This window comes from Emys orbicularis, chromosome 7 (genome assembly GCF_028017835.1).
Source record: "Emys orbicularis isolate rEmyOrb1 chromosome 7, rEmyOrb1.hap1, whole genome shotgun sequence".
NCBI lineage: Eukaryota > Metazoa > Chordata > Testudines > Emydidae > Emys > Emys orbicularis.
The window spans coordinates 44852443-44874823 of NC_088689.1; the positions used below are offsets into that span (position 1 = coordinate 44852443).

Below are 22381 nucleotides of genomic sequence, written 5' to 3' on the forward strand. Positions count from 1 at the left end.
AATAAGGATGCCACTTTTCAAGAAAAGTGACAAGTGCCACTGCTACACAGAGGTTTCAGCAGCCGTCAGGGCAAAGTAATAAATGTAACCAAATACCCCATTTTACATATAAACTTAATCTCCCCTTCTTACTGAAATGCACAAAAACAGTTCAGAATGTAAATCTGAAGATGCTTCGGTAACATGACATGTTGACTGTGAACTTTCCACTGTGCTCTGGTATTTATGCTAGTCTATGGAAGGGACATGTCCCCCACCACAACTTGGTAAAATCTTACTGACGCCCAACTCAGTGCACTCGTGCATACTCATCACCTGATCCCACCTAACTTTTGGATGCAGTTGCATATATGATCCAGTGTGTGTACACTGTACAAGACAAAAAATGTCAAGCACCACCGAGAGCAGAAGTTCCAAAGGCAACATCCGAACACATCAGCAGAACAGACAAGGAGGATCAGGATTCAGGATAGGCAGTGCTGGCTAACTATGGACTCTAAATGCAGGAAATAATACTAAATTAGAGCTGACAAGAAACAGTCAGCACAACATGGTAACACCTGATGATATTGAGGATAAGAAGCACTGGAAGCAAAGCTGCGACAAAAGCAAGTGTAGGATTCAGACAAGATTCAGGGTAAAGTAGCAGCAGTGGGTGCTAACAGAACCTCACAAAATCGTCATGAAAAGGTCAGGCATAGTGTCTACTCATCCACCCTTACCAGCATGATAATTAAGATAATGAACAAGCTAATATGATTTTATTTTAAATTAGCTGCCTCAGACAAGATGTGGCAAACAGAATTTCACAAGGTTGTGATACAGGCTGAATGCAGGAAATTAGACTGAACTGAAACGGACAAGTAAATTCAACATCAGCAACAATGATATCCATAACTCATGCTATGTCTCCACTTCAAACGCTACAGCTGCACTGCTACAGCTGCGTCACTGAAGTGCTTCAGTGTAGATGCTTACTACAGTGATGGGAGGAATTCTCCTGCTGCTGCAGGTAATCCACCTCCTCGAGAGGCGGCAGAATTCTTCCACTGACCGAGCGCCATTTACACTGGGGGTTAGGTTGACTTAACTACATCTCTCAGGGGTGTGGATTTTTCACAGCCATGAGAGATGTAACTGTGCTGATGTAACATTGCAGAGCAGACCAGCCCTCAGACAAAATCCTGCACCTCAGACTCACTGGGAAGTTATCCTTTTCAATGGCCTACAGGATAGTTTTGAAGTAAAGAGAAAACTAACTGGGTTTTATGTGATCCAGTTCAAATACTGATCTGAGTAGCTTTAAACAAAATGACAGAGGCAGAATTTACTAAACTGTCACTGTACTCTTCTAGCAAAGAGACAAGTGCTTCTTCATTCCCCTTTTTAACTGTTGTTTAAACCCTTCCAAGTGCATGGCAGTATGCAAAATGTTTCTCTAACCTCTTAAGCCTAGACTAAGTGCCAACTATCAAAAAGAATTTATAAATATCATTCTTCCATATTAAACCAAATAACTTAAGAGTCATTCTGGTTAACTTTAGCACATTAGCCAGCGTTCTATACCAAGTATTGTACTGTAATAGGGCTGTTTAATACTGTAAAAGGGACTCCTTCAGTGATCACTGAGACAAGCCTGGAAAATGAACATGCCAAGACAGAAATAAAGTACTATAACCATTACTATTTATCAACGACCAACCCTGACAATATTGCTATTACCAAGGTGGTAGTAAAATGAATGAATAGTCTATTCCAGTAATACACTCTCGAACAATCAGGCTGGATGTGGTGCTGTATCCACACCCATCTAGTAAAGCTACTTGGGTGGGTGTATGCACACTTGTTTACAAGGAAAAATCTCAAGCAATAGGATTCTATCTGGACCAAACCATGATCAGTACTGAGAACCAAAAGACTTAGAGACCATACAGTAATGAAAGGGAGGAAAGGCATGGCTTTGTGGTAGGGGGTTTCCAGGCTACAGTACGGGGAATCAGAGATATTCCTGACTAAAAATGATGCTGAATACAATGGTGTCTCAGGCAGTGATTTCACAAGTGCTAACGAAACTTCAGTGGATGGAGTGTCCCCTCCTCCTTTTCTATGGTTCACAAACATGCAGTGCTAAACCTCCCTTAGCTCCCCTACTCAATGGGTATATTATCAGCATAGATAGCTCCAGTGCCTCCACCTACTGCAGTCCCCATCTTAACAAATTAATTACCAGGTAGTAAAACAGAGCTATCTTGCTTCCCTCTGCCCAGTTCAGACAGCCCACATTTGTTTTACGAACCATGACCCAAATCCTCTGCTGCACCCAGTCTCTCCTGGGAGTCATAACCAGCTGGGCAAGTTTAGAGCAGCCAGCAGGCAGCAATAAATTCCAGCAGGAAAGCTGTAAGTCCAGCCCGAAGATCAGAGAGACATCAAAAGCTAAAAGACCTTAGAGCCAGACAAAGTACAACTTGATTTGTTCTCCTTCACCAACCTTAGACTCACCGAAATTCTCACATCCTGCTGCAGAGAGGTGATTTACATGGGACAAAGGTCCAAGAGCCTGCTGAAGGTGCAGGAAGTTTGAAAGGGAAAAAACAGTTATGTGAGATAAGCCATATACCTGAGAGAAGAGAGGTGGTGTGGGGGATGGAGAAGAAGAAAAAAAAAAATCACTGGTTTCACTGAGATCTCACAGTACACGATATTTAAATTCATTGGAGTCAAAGCACAGCAGCAAGTGCCTGAGTTTTTGGGCCTGTAAACCAAACTTTAACAGGTTAAGGGTGTGGTGAGGTGGGAATTTGGGCCTATTGAAGTATTAAGGGAAGAAAGGAGTCAAGACCTGTTGGAAGTTCACAGCGAGGGAAGAGGGGAAAAAAGGGGAATTTGCTTGGAAACTTCTGGACTGGAAAAGAATGAGGCCCAATCTTACTGAAGACCTGTGATGGTGGGGACAGCCAGTGTAAGAGCAGAACTTTAGAATAAAAAGGCTTTGGATCAATTCACTTGAGCCACGGGCAAGAGTCCAGGGGCGGGGGAGGGGGGTTATATTTCATTTTGTCCATCCCTCAGTAAGATCTCAAAGCTTCCCCTGGCCTATGGTTTGTAGACCACAAGGTGGAATAGTTTTAAATGTGACAGACTTCACAGGGCTGCTTCCTATAATTGCCTCACTAAATTGCCTAATCCTGAGATTGCTCTACTATGAGTTTATAGATTAATCTCAATAATTTTGTGCCACTAAATAAGCAAATGAAAGTCTCACTTACAGTTGTTTTCCAGGATTGAGGGATCCACGGTCAATCTCCTTGTCAAACTCAGTTCTGATGTCTTCTAGTGACCCATCATCGCCAAAGGCTCCCCACTCAGTGTTAATACACATCCTCCCCTCATCACCTTCCACCAGATCAATGTGCCTCAATTCTTCCATGTAGCAGGCATTCGTGCCAGTACCTTTAGGAACAGATACCAGCAGATATTAACAAAACAAGCCAACAAAAAACAAAATGCAATATGTCCACTGTAGCAGAGGAATGAATGTCACCTATAATCAAGCCAACTTCACAACGCTGGTCATCAAACCCACAGGTCATCATTGTTCCTACTGTGTCATTTACAACAGCCATGATGTCTGCATCATAGTCCTGAAGGACAAAACAGAATTTTACTTATATCACACACTTTCCTTAAAAAAAATTAATATCAATACGTCAGTGTAAAATGTCACTGACCAAAGAACTTTGAAAAACATTATATTTAAAGACAACTCTGCTTATACCAATCAATTTCTCTATTACTACAGATACAGTATTTGCTTGTAAACAGGAATTTTGTTCTTAAGAAATCACCCCTACTCTTCCTATTGTCCATCTGAAGTCACAATCTTGCGTTGGTAATAAAGTTTATTTGGAGAAGATTGCAAGAGCGCTAGAAGCAGATTAATGTTCCAGGTGAAGAATAAGTAATAGTAACAGAGTAATTCCTAAGGAATCAAGATTCTGTCTTTATATAAAGTTTCCAGTAACAGAAAAACAGAGATCAAATTGTCTTACAATAGAATGTTTTGCTAAGTTTTTCTTGAGGAGTCCATGAGTCTCCAAGTGTCCTTTTGAATGTCTGATGTAAAGATTTCTTTAATTAATATTAATTGAAAACTTTGAGTAAAGATTTTAATGTATGCATGTAATCGGTAAATAATAAAATAAAAAGAATTTACCAAAATTACATAAAAATCAAAGCATTTCCATTAATCAGTTAATTTGGTGTATTATTTATCTTTCCCAAAGTCTGAAAAAGTAACTGATTACATACTGGCATGTCTTGGTGAAGATAAAATCAGCTTATCAAAGGTTTTCCTGCTGCTGAAATAGAACAAAAAGTGTCCAGTTTCAACAGAGAGTTCTATTTTCAGACCAAGTCACACTTTATGACATCAACAGGCTCACCTGATTGTAATAGTCATATGATTTGTAAGTAGTTGCTCAGGAAGAGAATTTACTGAGCTACAGGGTGACATTGCTAGAGAACTAGCACGGTGATACACATAATTTCACATTTAATGAGAATGATAAAATTGCTTGAGCTTTCAGGTTAACTATTGTGAGACACAGTAACTTAATTTTGCTTAATGGGACAAATGGTGTTATGATGAGATGTGTAATTTTATTAAAGTTATTGTAAATTTTCACATAGTAACTATGAAATTATTCTGTTTCCCCACTGCATATCACATTATGGGCTCTAGACAATCTCTCTCTGTGTGTGTATGGGGGGAGGGGGAGAGAGAGAGAGAGAGAGATATTTTCTAGAGCCCATAATGTGATATGCATATGTGCATATATGTGTGTGTGTGTGTACATATGTATGTACTTATGTATGTAAAAGACTAAACAAATTTACCCCACGTTTCTTGATTGCCTTGTTGAGCAGCTTTACTACATCTGCTCCCTCAACTCCGCTTGCTTTGAAGCGTTTTGTCCAGGTTATCAGAATACCCTAATAAAAAAGGAGAGTAACATTAAGTACAATATTAAACCAAACACAAAAAGATTATCTTTTTCTCTAAAACAAAACATTAACACTCCAAATGAATCTACAAATCCCTGGGTTTGGATGGTCAATCTTTTCCCCCACAATGCCATCTTAATCTGATGTGACTGGCAGTCTTTGTTTCTTACTATAGCTGGTTGAAAAATGGGGAAAGTTTTCATCAAAGATTTTGTGTGAGAGAGAGTGAGAGAGCTTGGCTGAAGTTTCAAATTTTCTATAAGCGCCACTGATTATTATTGTTCCTGAATGGTTTCCTTCTCTAAGACCCATTCCAGTTTCCCATTTCTCCCGTTAAGGAACTGGGACCCTGCAGTTCCCAGAGGGGATTCACCATGCAGACATGACTGAAAGAGGAATGACAGTAAACTCATGTGGAGGGAAAGAAAAAGACTTGATCAGTGGAGATGCTGCCAGGAATCAGACTGGTCTGCATCCGTCATCACTGATTCGCATCAGGAGGGAGAGAGGAGGATGGGCATCTTGCAACTGTAAAGAAAATGTTCTTCAAGGGTTGAAATAAACTGAAATATTAGAAATGTGGCAAGGGTTAAAAACAATTTTTAAAAAGGTAATGGGCTAAAATAGTTTCAGAAAGCTAAGTATGCAAGGATCAATTATAAATTTTTTAAAAATCACAAATGACTATGCTAAAAAAATCATTTAGAAACATAACATGCAAGGATTAATTAGAAAGAAAAGCCTTAAAACAAATAGGGTTAAAATAATTTACACACTGAAAAGGAATGGACTCAAAAGGAATAAAAAAAATAAGAAAAAAGGCAAGGGTTAAAATAAAAAATAAAATATTAAACAGAATTAAGCAAAAATAATGTATAAAATAAATAGATACATTTGAATAAATGTTAGGGTTAAATTACTTAATGTACAATTGTCTAGGCTCACTAAATAATCAAGGCGGTGATGGCTAAGTATGGGATAAAGTAACAAAAGTGGGAATGAAGCAAGGATCAAATAGTAATAATAATAAATAAATAAATAAACAAACAAACAAACAAACAAACAAACAAACAAACAAACAAACAAACAAACAAACAAACAAACCCTCCCTTGTATTGCATTCCATAACCCATCACCTTGTCTGCAATTGCGTTAGACTGTAAGCTCTCCTGGGTAAGAACCATGTCTAATTTTTTGCATCTGCATGGCGCCTAGCTCACTTTGGGGCATTCAATGAATAAATAATAAATAATAATGAAAGGAAGGAAGGAGACAAGAGCTGCTGATCAACAAAAGAGAAAAGAAGATACAAACTAGCACCATTTATTCTCTCTCTCTCTCTCTCTCTCACACACACACACACACACACGCCCAAGCTATCCACCCATCCAGGCTTTCATAACAGCACTCACCACAGCAGAGTCTGAGTGCCTTCCAAAGAGTTAAAATACAAATCTACAAATGGCCTCTGATCTAATACTCCTGCATGTCTGCAAGGTTCTCCTCTTAAAAGCTGGCTACCACTTCTTCCTATAAATTCTTTCAGAAGGTTAATTTTTCTCCCCTCAAAATTGGACAGTATTTATTTCAGTGGATACAGGAGAAAGGTTTGTCATCGCGGCTCTGCTTACATCAGTGCTCTTTTCACAGAAAGATGTATAAAGTCTGTCTCTAACTCCTAAATAATTGCTCTTGCCCACAAGTCATTAAGGAACCTGTGTGCCAACAGGCAGAGGGCACAGGGATGCATAAGGGTTACAGGGATCAGTAGTGAGGGGTCTCAGAACCCTAAGAAGCATCACAACCTGCGACAAAATCCCCCAGAACCGAAGTCAATAGGCCTCCATGTGAGTGCAGGGGTCCAGCCTTGCATATTCCAATGCAAGACCACAGCCTGCAAGTATACGATCTTCAGTACAGGTACTCTGTTCTTGGACTAGTCCATTTTGCCTGTTATACAGCACCATGTACATGTACGACACTATGTAAAAATAATTTCACCACCCTCTGCCCTTGTGTTGTGTCTCATGGGTTATACATTCCTACTATCCATTTTATTCAGTCTCTTGCCGGGGGAAGCACTGATATACAGTTGACATTTCTGAAGCTCAGATACTATCGATGGGACTCTTCAGTCACATGCCTGCTTCTAATTCTCATTTGATGATTGACATAGGATACAGCTTGATGCAGTTGCTTCTTTTATTGACGGGCTTCCAGCTGCTGTTTGAACTCTATAAACGCCCTGAAGACTGCTCTCATTACAAGGACATTATCTGGTAAAGTATATTCCTTCTGAACCTTCTAATTATACCTAAACTCAGAGACTAAATGATCCTCTGCCTGCAAGCACAGGCCCCATTCTGCGATGTGAAATGCACTATGAATATTAAAAGTAGATGCTTTACATTGCTAGGGCAACTTCCATCCAAAGATCTCTTAAAAACATTAGTGAAGAACCTTCACAACAGCTCTGAGAGATAAATATTATCCCCATTTTACAGATGGGGACGTACACAGGAAGGGTAAATTACTTGCCTAAGGTCACACATTGAGACCAGGTCTACACTACAAACTTCTGCTGGAACCTCTACGTCCATGAGGAATATGACAAGGTGTGTGATTTGTTGTATTCTCCATAACATTTAGCCCCTTAGAACTAGTACTGATGTCATGTTTAGAATATTGAAGGCCTATCAATATGTGCACTCTCATTGCTTCTAAGTACATCAGCATTAGTACACGGTTTCTATAGCAATACTGTATTAGCAAGTCGCTGAGTCATTCTACTTATCTGAAGTAAAAGATGGGAAATAATGCAGAAATACAATACTGCAGAGCACTCTGTGGTTCAGGGAATCACATAACAATCATTATGCATTCAGAGTAACAACACAGCCAGACAGATTTCATTTTGTAGCCATGTTTGTTTTCAAACCATCTCAAATAGGTTTTTTTTCAATCTCGTGGTCTGATTCTAGGCGGTGCTGAGCACCTTACACTCCAGTTTTTGCTCAATGAGAGCTAAGGGTGTTCACTACCTCTCAAGATTAGGTCCTAAATTAGGACCAGTTTCTGAAATTTTTACTCACAATGAATAAGTGCTAGTCAGTATGAGCAAGCATTGGTGAATTGGGCCCTCAAAATTATAACCCGTATACTATACTATACTTTAAATTAAAACATCATCATTCAACCAAAATGTTAACACAAAATAGTAGAAACTGTTCATTTGTTAAAAAGCATTTTTAAATAATTTTGAGATGAAGTACTACAATGAAATAGGCAATAATTGATTCTTACACTGAAAGTCAGGCTTGTTTGCTGACACGGAGGAGAGGAGGGAAGGGTTAATAGCACAGTGTCTCTGCTGTACATTAATAAAATTCTGAAATAGTCTTACCTCATCTAGCTTGGATTGTCTACATGGGAAAGAAAATGTAAACCCAACTGGCAATTTCTTGTCCTTGATTTGTTGCTTCTCCATGAAATCTCCCAGGCATTCAGCAACATGATCAAAGAGCTGTAAGAAAAAGAGGAACATAAAATGACAATAGTCAGAAAGACAGTTTTAAGAAAAAAATATGCCTTGACTCTCACAGAAAACATTGGAAAGAATTAAAGTGACTATTATAAACAACCAATTCCAAATTTAAAGAGACATTTTCCATGTGTCATTTAGAATTGATAACACATTAAAATTAAGGCAACATAGATAAATACTTCAATATTTAATAAGGAAAACATTGTTCTTTTAGCAAATTCTACTTAACTTTTTTTTCCACCGCTCTTTAAAAAATGCAAAACCTAAAATGATGGTAAGTGCTACTTTAGTATATTATAACACATCTATTAATAATTTGATGAGACAAAAAATCAGTTTCTTTTAAGAGATTATTAATAATATATTTATTATGTAAATGCAGCTACCTGAAAGGACTTATATTTGGCATTTGATCATACAAGAAGCTGACCCAGCAAATCAACACAAGCTTAAATTTAAGCAGGTAAAATAATCGTATTAGTCAATTAAACTATTCGTATTCCTTGAAGCGTTGCTAGATTGAGATCATGAAGAGAAGAACCTTGCAGGATTGAACCCTCGAGTAACATCATCATCTCATTTAAAAAAAATGAAAAACAAAAAAACCCATGAAAAAACAGATTTTTAAAATACTGCACATGCTCCAAGGGACAAAGGGCAGGGTACATTCTGTGAACTGATTACATCTCCAGTACTGTAGCGTCTTAGATGCAATGATATCAACAAACAAATCTACATCTAATTGGCTTAACTGCTAAAATGACAGTCATTTGGGGCTGCTAGTCAGGATGCAGGACACCATAAATGAACATTCAGGTTTGTTTGTCCCAGAAAAAGCCAGAAAAATAGGAGTAGATGGGCTGAGAGGTCAGCTAAGAGGTGTAGCATTAATGAAAGTGGCTCTGGAAGCTTTAATTTACACTGGGCTTTTTTGAGGGGATAGTAGAAGACACTTGCCGTTGCCATCTCCATCCCCCCCTTGGCTTTACCCACTCATTCTTGTGGCTATTCACTTCTGGGTTTTCTGACATCAGAAGGTGTGTGTGTGTGTGTGTGTGTGTGTGTGTGTGTGTGTGTGTGTGTGTGTGTGTGTGTGTGTGTGTGTGTGTGTGTGTGTGTGTGTGTGTGTGTGAGAGAGTGATCACTCTTTAATTACTATGAAACCTCCAGTTATATCGTCAAACACACAGTCTACTAAGGACAATGCACCAGCCACAGTGATAACTATATAGCAATACACAAAGCACACCATAGGGCTGACTTAGGCCCCTTGGATTGAAATGTTTAAAAAAAAATATATATATATATATATATATTCATATCTACCACAATATTCATATCTACCAGTACAAAAGGCTGCCTGTGCCTCAAATTGACCTATTACAAATCTCTCTCCTTGTACCAGACGATTATATTTCTTTCACATTGTGACTCAAACATTGTGACACAAACCTGGAAAAATACCAGCATTCTAGGGCTACTGACTGAGACTATAAAATAGCCTTTTTAACACCCGTAGGTTGCCATGTATTTACCTAGCTCTAATCAAAATAATTTACAAGATCCCACAATGATAGACGAAATACTATAGACAGCAGCAAATACGAAACTTAAAAGGGTTGGGTTTTTGTTTTTTTTACAAGACTATTCTGTTCAGAACTAAAAAGTGGTTTACATGACATTTCTACTTACTAGACTATATTAAACCCTCTGGGCTCCGCACCGCCCTCCTCCCGCATCCCCAGCCCGGCTTGCTCATTTCAGGCGGCGTTGGCTGGTTGCCTGGCTCCCCCCCCGCCCGCAGCTGCCCGGCTTGCTAAGCCGGGCCTCGCTTGGTGCACGCTGCCCAGGCAGGGGTGGGCTCTGCCGGGAGGGGAAGGGGCGGCAGCGCAGCCCCCCAGCACAGCGGGGGCAGGGGGGCGCTGAGGAGCAGCAGCCCCGTTGCAGGGAGCCCTGAGCCCTTTAAATCCCGGCCAGCCAGCCCCAGTCCTGTTTTAAATAATTTTTTATTACCGTTTTAAATAATGTTTTTAATAGTGTTTTAAATAATTTTTTTCAGTCCAGAGGAAATTCGTCACTTATCTTTTTTAACTTTATAAAGTGCTGTGCACAGCTATAGCAGTATAAAAATATAAAACAAGGAAACCAATTATTTTCAGGTGTGATTAATAATTCAAAGGCTTAGAGTCAATGCAGATCACCAGATATATACAGGCGAATGTATTTGATTGCTCACAAACCAACTATGGGTATTTTTGTGATCTAGTGGAGACCCCAACAGGTATCAAATACTTAGTTACATTTGTAGCTTGGTATATATTTTCCCTCTCTCTCTCTCTCTCTTTCAGGGATGCTATTTTGATTTTGTCGCCTTCTTTTTCTAATGCCAATTATAGTTACCACACAAGAGACCAGTACAACTAGTAAGTCTTTTCTCACTCTTGCCTTACGGAATGTTCTTTTCTATGTGTGATCCATGTTTACATGCCTATTGAAGGGTAGCCCTTAAATTCACAGCGGATTTCTTGACTTCTCACTTTCATTTGTATACATACACACCTGTATTCTCATGGACATAGCAGATATCTGCAGAAGCAAATGCAATATTTCTTAATCTGGCTTTCTTTTCTCTTAAAGAGAAAATTATTCTGGGAGCAACTCCGTTTCAGATTTTTTTAAACTCATTTTCTTGTCCCCCAACAAATAATGGTGTGAACACAGCTGTGTATGGCCTTGTATATAGTATCCATGGTACCTTCCCTACCAGATTTAATAATTTTATATTAAGCTGAATTTATGCGTCCATAAAATCCTATTTGCTTTGCAGGGTTTGGAGTTGACCTCTGGTTCTTTTGCAAGGGGGAATTAAAGGGCAAGAAATGAAGAGGAAACTTGTGGTACTTTCGCCCTTCCAGACCCCTTCACAATGTTTTCCCCACAGCAGCAAGTGATCTAGCTTACTGCAATAGCACGTCAGATGGAATTCTACTTTATTTTTGCCAGTAATTCAAAGTTTATTGAAATATCTCTTTCATGAAGTATTTAATTTTGGCTTTTTATTTAATTTGTTTATTTATTTACCAATTCCTCCATCTACTACCCAGGAGCCCATTACTACATGTAAGTTTGGTTCCAGTTTAAAGAGTGGCCTGTGATTTCACAGGGCATGTACTAGATTCCTGTCTCCACTGCTTTACAGAAATATACCTGCATTCCAATGGAAAGAGCAGATATTTGTAGAAGTAAAGCTATTTTCTTCTTCTGTGGCTTACTTACTATTTTGACAGTAGGAAATTATTCCATAGGTGGCTCCTTTTTCCATCCTCCTAAGCCCTTGTCTACACTGGAGGGGGGTTTGCACTGATGTGCCACTGTGTAAGCAACTACAGGTGAACATTGCTAGTTTAGATGAGCTGCACCAATGCAACACCAAGAAATAAGGGAACCATTGGCTGGAAACCAAGCGTGCAGCACTACAATAGGCACCTGTCACTTGGAAGTTAACACGGCTTCCAAGCTTTCAGTTTTCTCACATCAGGACATCCAAGGAGACCTCGACAGAACAGCACAAAAGCCACAATCTGGTGCCAGAGGAGGAGGTGGAGAAGGAAGGAAAAGGGGGGAAGGGAAGGATGTTTTTTTCCCGTGGTCTCTCTTCAGCGGCATCTTTTCTCCGTGAGCAGCGGCAGCCCGGGGAATGACTCTGCCGCAGCCGAGCCGCCGCTCTGCTCCGGGGGCGAGGGGTGACAATTACAAACTACTGTATTTTGTGATTTACTTTCTAGAATCTAAAGTATATCGAAGTATAATCTAAAGTTCTCCTGTGAAATGCCGGCTGTGCAAACCCTTCCGTGGCTGGATCATTCTTGTGTTTTTATTTTAAGTACAAATAAATATGTATAACGAATTTAAAAGTATGTAATTAGTAATTTGATATGTCAGGTGGCGCCTTTTTTTGTGGGTTCGCTCCCCCTGATGTTAGAACCTGGGCTACGCCACTGCAGAGCGCCCTCCTTCACCCCAGTTTAACAAAGACAAATGCAAAGTGCTCCACTTAGGAAGGAACAATCAGTTTCACACATACAGAATGGGAAAAGACTGTCTAGGAAGGAGTACGGCAGAAAGGGATCTAGGGGTTATAGTGGACCACAAGCTAAATATGAGTCAACAGTGTGATGCTGTTGCAAAAAAAGCAAACATGATTCTGGGATGCATTAACAGGTGTGTTGTGAGCAAGACACGAGAAGTCATTCTTCCGCTCTACTCTGCGCTGGTTAGGCTTCAACTGGAGTACTGTGTCCAGTTCTGGGCACTGCATTTCAAGAAAGATGTGGAGAAATTGGAGAGGGTCCAGAGAACAGCAACAAGAATGATTAAAGGTCTTGAGAACATGACCTATGAAGGAAGGCTGAAAGAATTGGGTTTGTTTAGTTTGGAAAAGAGAAGACTGAGAGGGGACATGATAGCAGTTTTCAGGTATCTAAAAGGGTGTCATAAGGAGGAGGGAGAAAACTTGTTCACCTTAGCCTCTAAGGATAGAACAAGAAGCAATGGGCTTAAACTGCAGCAAGGGAGGTTTAGGTTGGACATTAGGAAAAAGTTCCTAACTGTCAGGGTGCTTAAACACTGGAATAAACTGCCTAGGGAGGTTGTGGAATCTCCATCTCTGGAGATATTTAAGAGTAGGTTAGATAAATGTCTAACCGGGATGGTCTAGACAGTATTTGGTCCTGCCATGAGGGCAGGGGACTGGACTCGATGACCTCTCGAGGTCCCTTCCAGTCCTAGAATCTATGAAATCTATGAAACCCCTCATACCCAGCCCCACCCCAGATCCCGCACCCCCAGCAGGAGCTCTCACACACCCCCGCACCCCAACCCCCTGCCCAGAGCCCCCTCCCACACTCCGAACCCCTCAGCCCCAGCCCAGAGCCCCCTCCCATACCGCAGCCCCTGAAGCCAGCCTGGTGAAAATGAGTGAATGAGGGAGGGTGGGGAGAACGAGCGACAAAGGGAGGGGGGATGGAGTGAGAAGGGGCGGGGCCTCAGAGGAGGGGTGGGGCAGGGAAAGGGTATTCGGTTTTGTGCAAGTAGAAAGTTGGCAATCCTATGCAAACTCCTGCTCTCAGGCAAACAGCCAGGGCCACCAGGAGGAGACAGGCCCTGTTTTTTAAATTTTAATTAAAAAAAGATCCCCTATTGTACACAGTGAGTTTTGTGGAACTCTGTGCATTGTCTTGGAGAAGATGAAGGGCAACCTGACAGGATTTAAACCTGTGGTTCCAAGAAGTATAGATCTATTGTATATGAAGGTTAGACTGCTAAACTATCCACCCTCACTTAATACCTGAATGAGCTGAAACCACAAAATCTGTACCAATGACTCACAGCACATCTTTACAGCATAAGAGGTATTTTAATACATAAAAACTAGACAGGCAAATCAAGTGAATTAACTAGCTATTAGCTATGTTTTTATGAGTATCAAAGCACAGTCAGGAGTGTCTTTAATTTATATAGTACAGGATTACTGTACCAGATTAAAAAAACAAAACTCAACTAACGAACTATAGGAGAGAGAAATGGATTGTTAGGCAGAGTAACGAAGCAAGAGATACATGCTTACAATTTTTGCTACCATCTTTATTTACTACTGGTTTTATGGTTTTTTTCAAAGTGTCACTGTGACTCATACACAAGTCCTCCTAAGGATTCATTTGGCTGGAAGTTTGTAAATTGATTTTTTTTTAAGGATTAATGTCTAATTGGAAGGAATTTACAGATCTGATAGAGTCAGGGAGCTAGAGTAAACTTCAGGAGGAAGGAACCCAGCAGAAAAACAGTTAAATGTGCATTGCTCAGACTCAAAAACTATTTCAATAGAATGTAGAGTACAAAGATTAATGTAGAAATCAGGTTTTAAATTAGCTCTAGCTCTTTAGACTGACTTGGAAGAGTCTCTAGAAACTTTGGGCCTGATATTGCACAACTGAAGTAAATGGGGGTTTTGCCCTTGACTTTAACGGGAGAAGAAATGGACTTATATAAAAGTGAAATATGTTTGTATCTGACAGATGGGGGGAGGATAAAAGTCTGAATACACCAACATGGAAAATCTCAAAATAAACTCTGCCAGATAGACACAAAGTCATAATTCACAATTCCTCCACTGATCTGAATGGGATTTAAGAGGATAAATCTTTGAGGTTAACGAGTGTTAGTAACCAATCCTGTTCAGAAGGTCAATGGAACAGCTATTCAGGTAATTGTGACAACTGGTTCACAAATTTAAAAGGAACCACTAGCATAAGAATCAGTCAAAAGCATTTAATCATTAACCACCTGAGTACCTATCAGTTTTCTCAGGTGCCCTTGTAGAAGAACAGCAAGAACTCTGCCACTAACATACCACCATAGAAAATTTTAGTCATGTTTACATTGTCATACAAGAACTAAGGAAATGGATCTAATTCTGATGATCTTTCCAGCTTATTTCTCTCTTTACCAGTATCTAGATACTAGAGGGTATCTAGTCATTACAGAGTACAATTGTAGCTACCGTTCCTACCTCTCTTCCCAGTTTAAAGCCCTCTTGACAATTCCTTTTAGTTTTGAGCCCAGGCAGCTGGTCTCATAATATATGTAGGGACTTCTAATATTTACCTTGTTTATCTTATGATTTATTTTTTTTAAAATCATATTTAACTGGCCTGAACCATCTCACCGCGTACACCGCTAGCCCAAGTAATAAGAATACACATGTAGTATTTCCTTTGCCCTCTGTCCCCTATTTCTTCCCATTGTTTGCAGCACCTGCTTGTAGAATCTTGCCTTAAATTAGACTTCATTCCCTTCGGGGCAGGAACAGCCTTTCACTATGTGTTTGTACAGCATCTAGCACAATGGGTCTCAATCCTCATTCAGTTCTCTAAGGGTATGTCTACACATACCCTTAGAGCCGCAGGTGCAAATTCCGGAGACATCACGGAGACATCTGATCAAGCTAGCTCACTAAAAGCAGAGAACAGCCGCAGAGGAGTGACGGGCAGGAGGAACTAGTCACCCCAATTACGTACCCACCCAAGATGCTAAGCATGTACTTGAGCAGTGTGACCCTCCTGCCATTCATGACGCTGTGGCTACACCCTACTTTTAGTGTGTGCTAGTTCGATCAGCATCATTAAGTGATAGAGTGATTCCCAAATCCTTCCTCTCATCTCTCTTCATCCAATGGTTCCTCTCCACAGGATTCTAAAAGGGCAACAAATGTAAATGTCACCTCCAGCATCCCAGAAACGCTTAGAGTCCCACAAGACCAGAAAGCCCATGTGGTAGTCACTGTGACCACAGGGAGAAGAATCAGGCTCTGGCCAGTCTCTCATTGGCCTCTGAGTAAGGGGCAGAAAGGGAAGCAACAGAGGATGCTGGAGAGCAGAAGATGAGCAGTCTTGTGAAAAGCTGGCAATTGCCCAACTCCTCCACAGAAGCTCCTCCTTCTGCTGCCATGGGGCCAGGAAAGCAGCTGATAGATTACATGAAGCCGCCCAAATCCCCAACTTCTGTAGCACATCCTGGAGCAATAGGGTACCCCGATAGCAAGTATGAAAAATCAGGACAGGGGGTGGAGCAGAGAGGAGCAAGCAGGGGAGTGTGTGTCTTGCAGGGAAGAGCCGGTGCGGGGGGAAGGGGCATCGTATCACGTGCTGCTCCCAGGGGCTCGCAAGTGATGGCAGCAGCAGTGCCTGTTGCATCACAGCAGGGCAGAGGGGTGGGGTGCCAGGGCCCACCTGCTCCAATCCCCATGGCTGGGGGTGGGCCCCGCTGCGCAGGAGCCGGCAGGCCGGGAGCGCAGCCAGTGCTGCCAGGCCGGGCCATGGTGGGGATGCTGACGCTGCCAAGGGGCCCGAGCTGCTGGACGGGAAGCGGTGCGGCAAGTGGGTGCTGGACAGCCCCAACTTCAGCCTGCTGTCCAGCCCCAGCCACTGGCCCTGAGCGCGCTGTGCCCCCCAAGCTGGACACCGCAGGCCAGACGCCACTGGTGAGCAGAGCCCTGCATGATTGTATCCGCATCCGATCCACTATCCGCAAAAATGGTCGGCAGACAGCCGCATCTGCGGATATCCACGGATATGAAGTGGATATCCGCAGATTTGCAGGGCTTAGGGTGACCAGATGAGAGGAAGAAAATATCGGGACACATGGGGGGGGGGGGGGGGTCCGCCGAGTGCTGCCAGCAGAGCAAAAAAAAAAAAAAAAAACCAAACAGTGCTGCCGGCGGAGCGAAATATCGGGACAAATTGCGTCCCGACCAAAGATCGGGGGACAAACACCTAAATATCAGGACGTCTGGTCATCCTAGCAGGGCTCTAAATAGCGGGACTGTCCCTGTAAAATTGGAATATCTGGTCACCCTATCGAGCAACACATTTGAAAAGCCACCCAACTGATCACACAGGAAGTAACAGGCAGCAGCATTACTCTTTAGCTTTTTTTTATTTGTCACTGTTTTGTTAAAAAACAACAACACAGCCACCAGTGTAATGTGGGGCTGGGGTCAGGAGAATGGCAGAGCCATCATCAAACTTGGGGAAAGTGATAAGGAGAAAGTAACGTTGTATGTGTTAAATGTATACTGCAGACTGTCCATGGGACTACCCATTTCTCTTGGTACTTTTCCACCTGAAACCTCCCATCAGTTTTAACCCCACCTCTGCACAAAATTGTAACATAAATCAATTTACAATTTAAAAATGTACATGAACATTAATGTATGCTTTTAGATAAATCCCGACCTGTTCAATCTAGCCAAAGTAATAAAATCCACAATTTTTTACATCTTTGTAATATTAGTATAGATCAAATATCACTGCAACTGTTATATAAATTAATCCCAGTAATTTGAGTGATTATCAGATGATACTGTATATCATATCATAACTATGTAGCAATTGTCATCAGATCTGAAAAAATTAAGGATGGAAATCCCTTTGCAACCATTTCTTCAACTTTTTAAAAATGGACTTTGAATTTTCTGAATGGCAATCTTTACATTCTTCAATGGCTCCTCATTCTTATCAAGAAATAAAAGAGAAGTGTCAAAAACTGTATTTGCCCAAGGATGAAAATCCCATAACGTATGCTACACTTGAGCAGAGTATTTACATATGTAAAATATTCTCTGTAATCCCATTTCCTGACCATATACTAAATGTTTCTCCATAGGCAAATTTGTATTCCAGGAACACAGGAGACTGAAAAAATTACACCTACCTGGTTTCAAACAGCATTCACCACCAAGTCAGATTTATGTGGTGGTAAAACGCTTTGCCACCTACAGTATAATTAAAAACAAAAACAAACAAAAAACAACACTACAGTCCTCATACTCTTTCATGCAAGAGTCCTCTTGTAGGGGAATGAATACTTGGTCTGGTCACTAATCTTCATCTGTTTCTAGGCACAGCCCTACATTTCAATTGCAAGCTAGATTGAATTAATCCATTACAAAGACTGGGAGGTTTTTCAACCCTCCGTTCCCATACATGGAAAGTGATTTTTAGAACATAAGACAGAGAAATTGGTTTAGAACTGTAAATTCAAACTCAGCAGGAAGTGACTTGTGCAGTGAAGGCTGCATTCTAGTTCCCTTGGCTAATTACCAAGACTGCTTATTTATTCTTAATATCAATAAGAATTATAGATTTCAGAGTGGTAGCCGAAGGAGGAGTCCTTGTGGCACCTTAGAGACTAACAAATTTATTTGGGCATAAGCGTTTGTGGGCTAGAACCTTACTTCATCAGATGCATGGAGTGGAAAATACAGGAGCAGGGATAAATAACTGAAAAGATGGGAGTTGCCTTACCAAGTGTGAGGTCAGTCTAACAAGACAATTCAATTAACAGTAGGATACCAAGGGAGGAAAAATAACTTTTGTAGTGGTAATGAGAGTGGCCCATTTCAAACAGTTGACAAGAAGGTGTGAGTAACAGTAGGGGGAAATTAGGTTTAGGCTTTGTAATGACCCAACCACTCCCAGTCTTTATTCAGGCCTATTTTGATGGTGTCCAGTTTGCAAATTAATTCAAGTTCTGCAGTTTCATGGTGGAGTCTGTTTTTGAAGTTTTTTTTGTTGAAGAATTGACACTTTTAGGTCTGTTATTGAGTTACCAGGGAGTTGAAGTGTTCTCCTACTGGTTTTTGAATGTAATAATTCCTGATGTCAGATTTGTGTCCATTTATTCTTTTGCGTAGAGACTGTCCGCTTTGGCCAATGTACATGGCAGAGGGGCACTGCTGGCACATGATGGCTTGGGTCATTACAAAACCTAAACCTAATTTCCCCCTACTGTTACTCACACCTTCTTGTCAACTGTTTGAAATGGGCCACTCTCATTACCACTACAAAAATTATTTTTCCTCCCTTGGTATCCTACTGTTAATTGAATTGTCTCGTTAGACTGACCTCACACTTGGTAAGGCAACTCCCATCTTTTCATGTATTTATCCCTGCTCCTGTATTTTCCACTCCATCAGTGCCGGCTCCAACTTTTTTGCTGCCCCAAGTGGCGGGGGAAAAAAAGAACCCGATCGAGCTGCCGCCGAAGTGCTGCCGAAGAGGAAGACAGCGAGTGAAGGACCCGCCGCCGAATTGCCGCCGATCCGGAGCGGGCCGATTGAGCTGCCGCTGAAGTGCCGGTGCCACCAATCCGGACGTGCCGCCCCGACAAGGCACGCACTGCCGCCTCTTTCTATTGGCCACCCCAGGCACCTGCTTCCTTCGCTGGTGCCTGGAGCCGGCCCTGCACTCCATGCATCTAATGAAGTGGGTTCTAGCCCACGAAAGCTTATGCCCAAATAAATTTGTTGGTCTCTAAGGTGCCACAAAGAATTATAGAGTTCAGTAGATAGTTTTGAATATTAAAGCATTAATAAGAATTTTCTTTCTACACTTTAAAATGGTAATGTAAAACTTCTAATATTTAGATAAGTATCTCTGAGAAAAGAAACCTACCCGGGTTCCAGTGCCATGCATGATATCTTCTGGTGTGTCATAAATCTCAGTTTCCATTTGTACTGTCTGCTTTTTCTCATGAGAGACCTTCACTCGCAGAATTCGAAAATAAGATCCACCAAGATCCAATGCAATGAAATCTCCTTTCTCTATTTGGGAGACAAGATTCAAGTAATCAAAATTGTTAAATGGCTCTGACCTATGAAACATTGATCTATGTATAAAGCATAAATACATGTACTGTGCTTATAGCAAGTAAGTTCTATCTACTGCATGCCTATACACAGTATGTCAAGCTAATTCACTGTAATTCAACCTAAGATTAGTGCTATAGCAACACTGAACATCAGTGATGTAAAGTAAATAATAGTGTGGCTTATCCAGAGAGAGGGCAGTGGAGTAGTGGTAAACAATCAGGGTTCAGGCATCATGACTAAGCTGGCTCACCAGACTCAATGAGGAAGATCTAAGGAGCAAGCTGCAAACGTAAATCTGGATGGAATGGAATCATGGTGTGTGGGAAATTAAAGAGTGTTTCTCTGGGGGAGGGCACAGACTGAGAGGAAGAGTCTTTCCAGGGGGACCTAACGTATTTCTGGGAGAACTCTGAAGTTTTGATGGATCTGGATACAATTTAGCCTTAAATCACCCCAATTTACACGGGGACACAGTTAACTATAAACCAAGAGTTTTATTCATGGGAGCTAAATTTCAGTGAAAACTACAATAATGCAATAGATGTCAGACAGAGATAAGTCATACTAAAAACTGTCTCGACAAACCAATAGCTGTCACAACAGACGAGTTCAAAATTTGTGACTTCTGCTGAATCTGACACAGATATAGCTGCCTAAAACAATTTCCTCCTGCGAACCAGAGAAAATATTAGGACATTTCCATCTCTATCTCAAGGGAGAGGAGATGGGTTTCAAAACTTTGAAGCCAATTCAATTGCTCATCTACCTCAAGAGCAGTTCAAAAAGCCTTAAGGATGTGACCCAGTCATGCTACAGAGACTGGCATATATCTGAAAAGTAACACTTTCAGTGCTTGTTTTACTGCTGAGTAAATATACTTGACTGATCCAGGTGATGACACTTGTGCTGTCTTGTCTTATCAGACAATGGAACAAATAAGGACAGTGATCATTAACGGTTTGAAGAAAAGATAACGAAGGAAACACTTACACAATCTTTATAACAATGAGCTACAGGCCTGTGTGTGCAATACATGAATACTGAAGCCCTTGAGCCCCTCTCCTCCTCCCTACCCACACACACAGAGAAGCCAGTGGATTTTAGAAGGCTGATCGCAGCTTAGCAGCACAGTTAGGGTAACACTGCACTTTCTAGTGTTCTCCCAAATTCCATCTCTTCACTGATTTGTCACTTTGGTTAAACTTCAGAAACTACACATATACTGGGTGAAATCCTGGCTCTGTTGAAGTCAATGGGAGTTTTGCCACTGACTTCTGTTGGACCAGGATTCTTTGCCACATATTATACCATTCATTGCGGTTAGCACAGAACCAATTGTACCACTTGTCCTCATTACTATGATGCCCCACGGGATTCAATCCTTGATCCATAGAAATATCTATCTCACCTTCCTTTTGAATTCAACCTCTTGTATAATTCCTATGAAGGAAATTCCCAACTCTCTTGACATTGCTTGTTTCAGCCATGTGTCTGTCTAAAATCATACTGATGCACTTTTAACTGCCAAATATCATCCCCAAAACTTCATTATCTCCAGCTTCTCTCCAACTCAAATCTCACATCCATCTGTAAAGTCAAGAATCTAGTTTGACTGACCCCAAATCTTCATCCTACGACTCATGGGTCTGTAATTTGCCTACTGCTACCTTCAAACCAGAACTTGCATCTGACATTATTTTGACCACTCCTCTGCAAAAAACTAGTATAGCCTTATTTATACTTCCACCTCTCCTCATCTGTCCCTCTTTGAGGTTATGTGCACAGACAGAGCCTTCCAGAATATTGTCCTGCCTAGTAAGCTTCCATAGGCAGTGTAACTTTCAAGAAGGAATGATCCCACTGTGATAAAGTGGGCTATGACTGCATCAAAGGGCACATCTTCACTGGCAACATTAAAGTGCTGCCATGGCAGTGCTTTATCATGGCTTGTGTAGTCGCGGCAGAGAGCTCTCCCAGCGCTCTAAAAACAAACAAACCCAACCTCCACGAGGGGCGTAGCTCCCAGTGCTAGGAGCATGGCTCCAAGTGCTGGTGCGCTGTCTACACTGGCACGTTACAGCGCTGAAAGTTGCAGCGCTCAGGGGTGTGTTTTTTCACACCCCTGAGCGAGAAAGTTGCAGCGCTGTAAAGTGCCAGTGTAAACAAGCCCAAATTGTGAAATCTGTTTTGTACCTGTGTTGATATATTGGCACAGTAGCTGCATTAGTTCAGACTTGTCCAGGGGCAGCCTACTCTGCTGCATTCCAGGCAGCTGCTCTGCCTAGGAAAAGCATTTGACACCTTGATGACCAGGACCATCACTGAAAGTCATCGAGGCTATAACCTGGGGCTGTTGACTTGGACTCCCCACTACTGGCCCACCCTCATGGAACAATGGTCTTTCCACAGAGGCTGCAGTGGGTGGGCAAGCAAGACTGGTGAATACAGAACCTCACAGTTTGAGCGTACCGCACGGAAACAAGGCCCCATGTAAGAGTGGGATTCTGCTCTGTGGGGGTTGACCATCACCACACATAAGGAGGACTTGCAGGAGAGAGAGGGCAGGAGGGACTCTGCCCCGTCTGAAACACTGAGCCCTGGTCTACATTACAAATTTATGT

The 22381-nt window shown here is 41.5% G+C and overlaps 1 protein-coding gene across 2 annotated transcripts in view; it reads right to left on the reverse strand.

The window, feature by feature from the left end:
* LOC135881406 (hexokinase-1) overlaps nt 1–22381 on the reverse strand; it is a 74742-nt gene that overhangs the window by 25370 nt on the left and 26991 nt on the right. Inside the window, exons 3-7 of one of the 2 annotated variants that reach the window (XM_065408057.1) lie at nt 19564–19712; nt 8411–8530; nt 4900–4995; nt 3545–3644; nt 3270–3453 (exon numbers count right to left, since the gene is read on the reverse strand). In XM_065408057.1, coding sequence (XP_065264129.1) covers nt 3270–3453; nt 3545–3644; nt 4900–4995; nt 8411–8530; nt 19564–19712 — 649 coding nt within the window. The remainder of the gene's footprint in view (nt 1–3269; nt 3454–3544; nt 3645–4899; nt 4996–8410; nt 8531–19563; nt 19713–22381) is intronic. The other variant, XM_065408059.1, reaches the window with a different exon arrangement.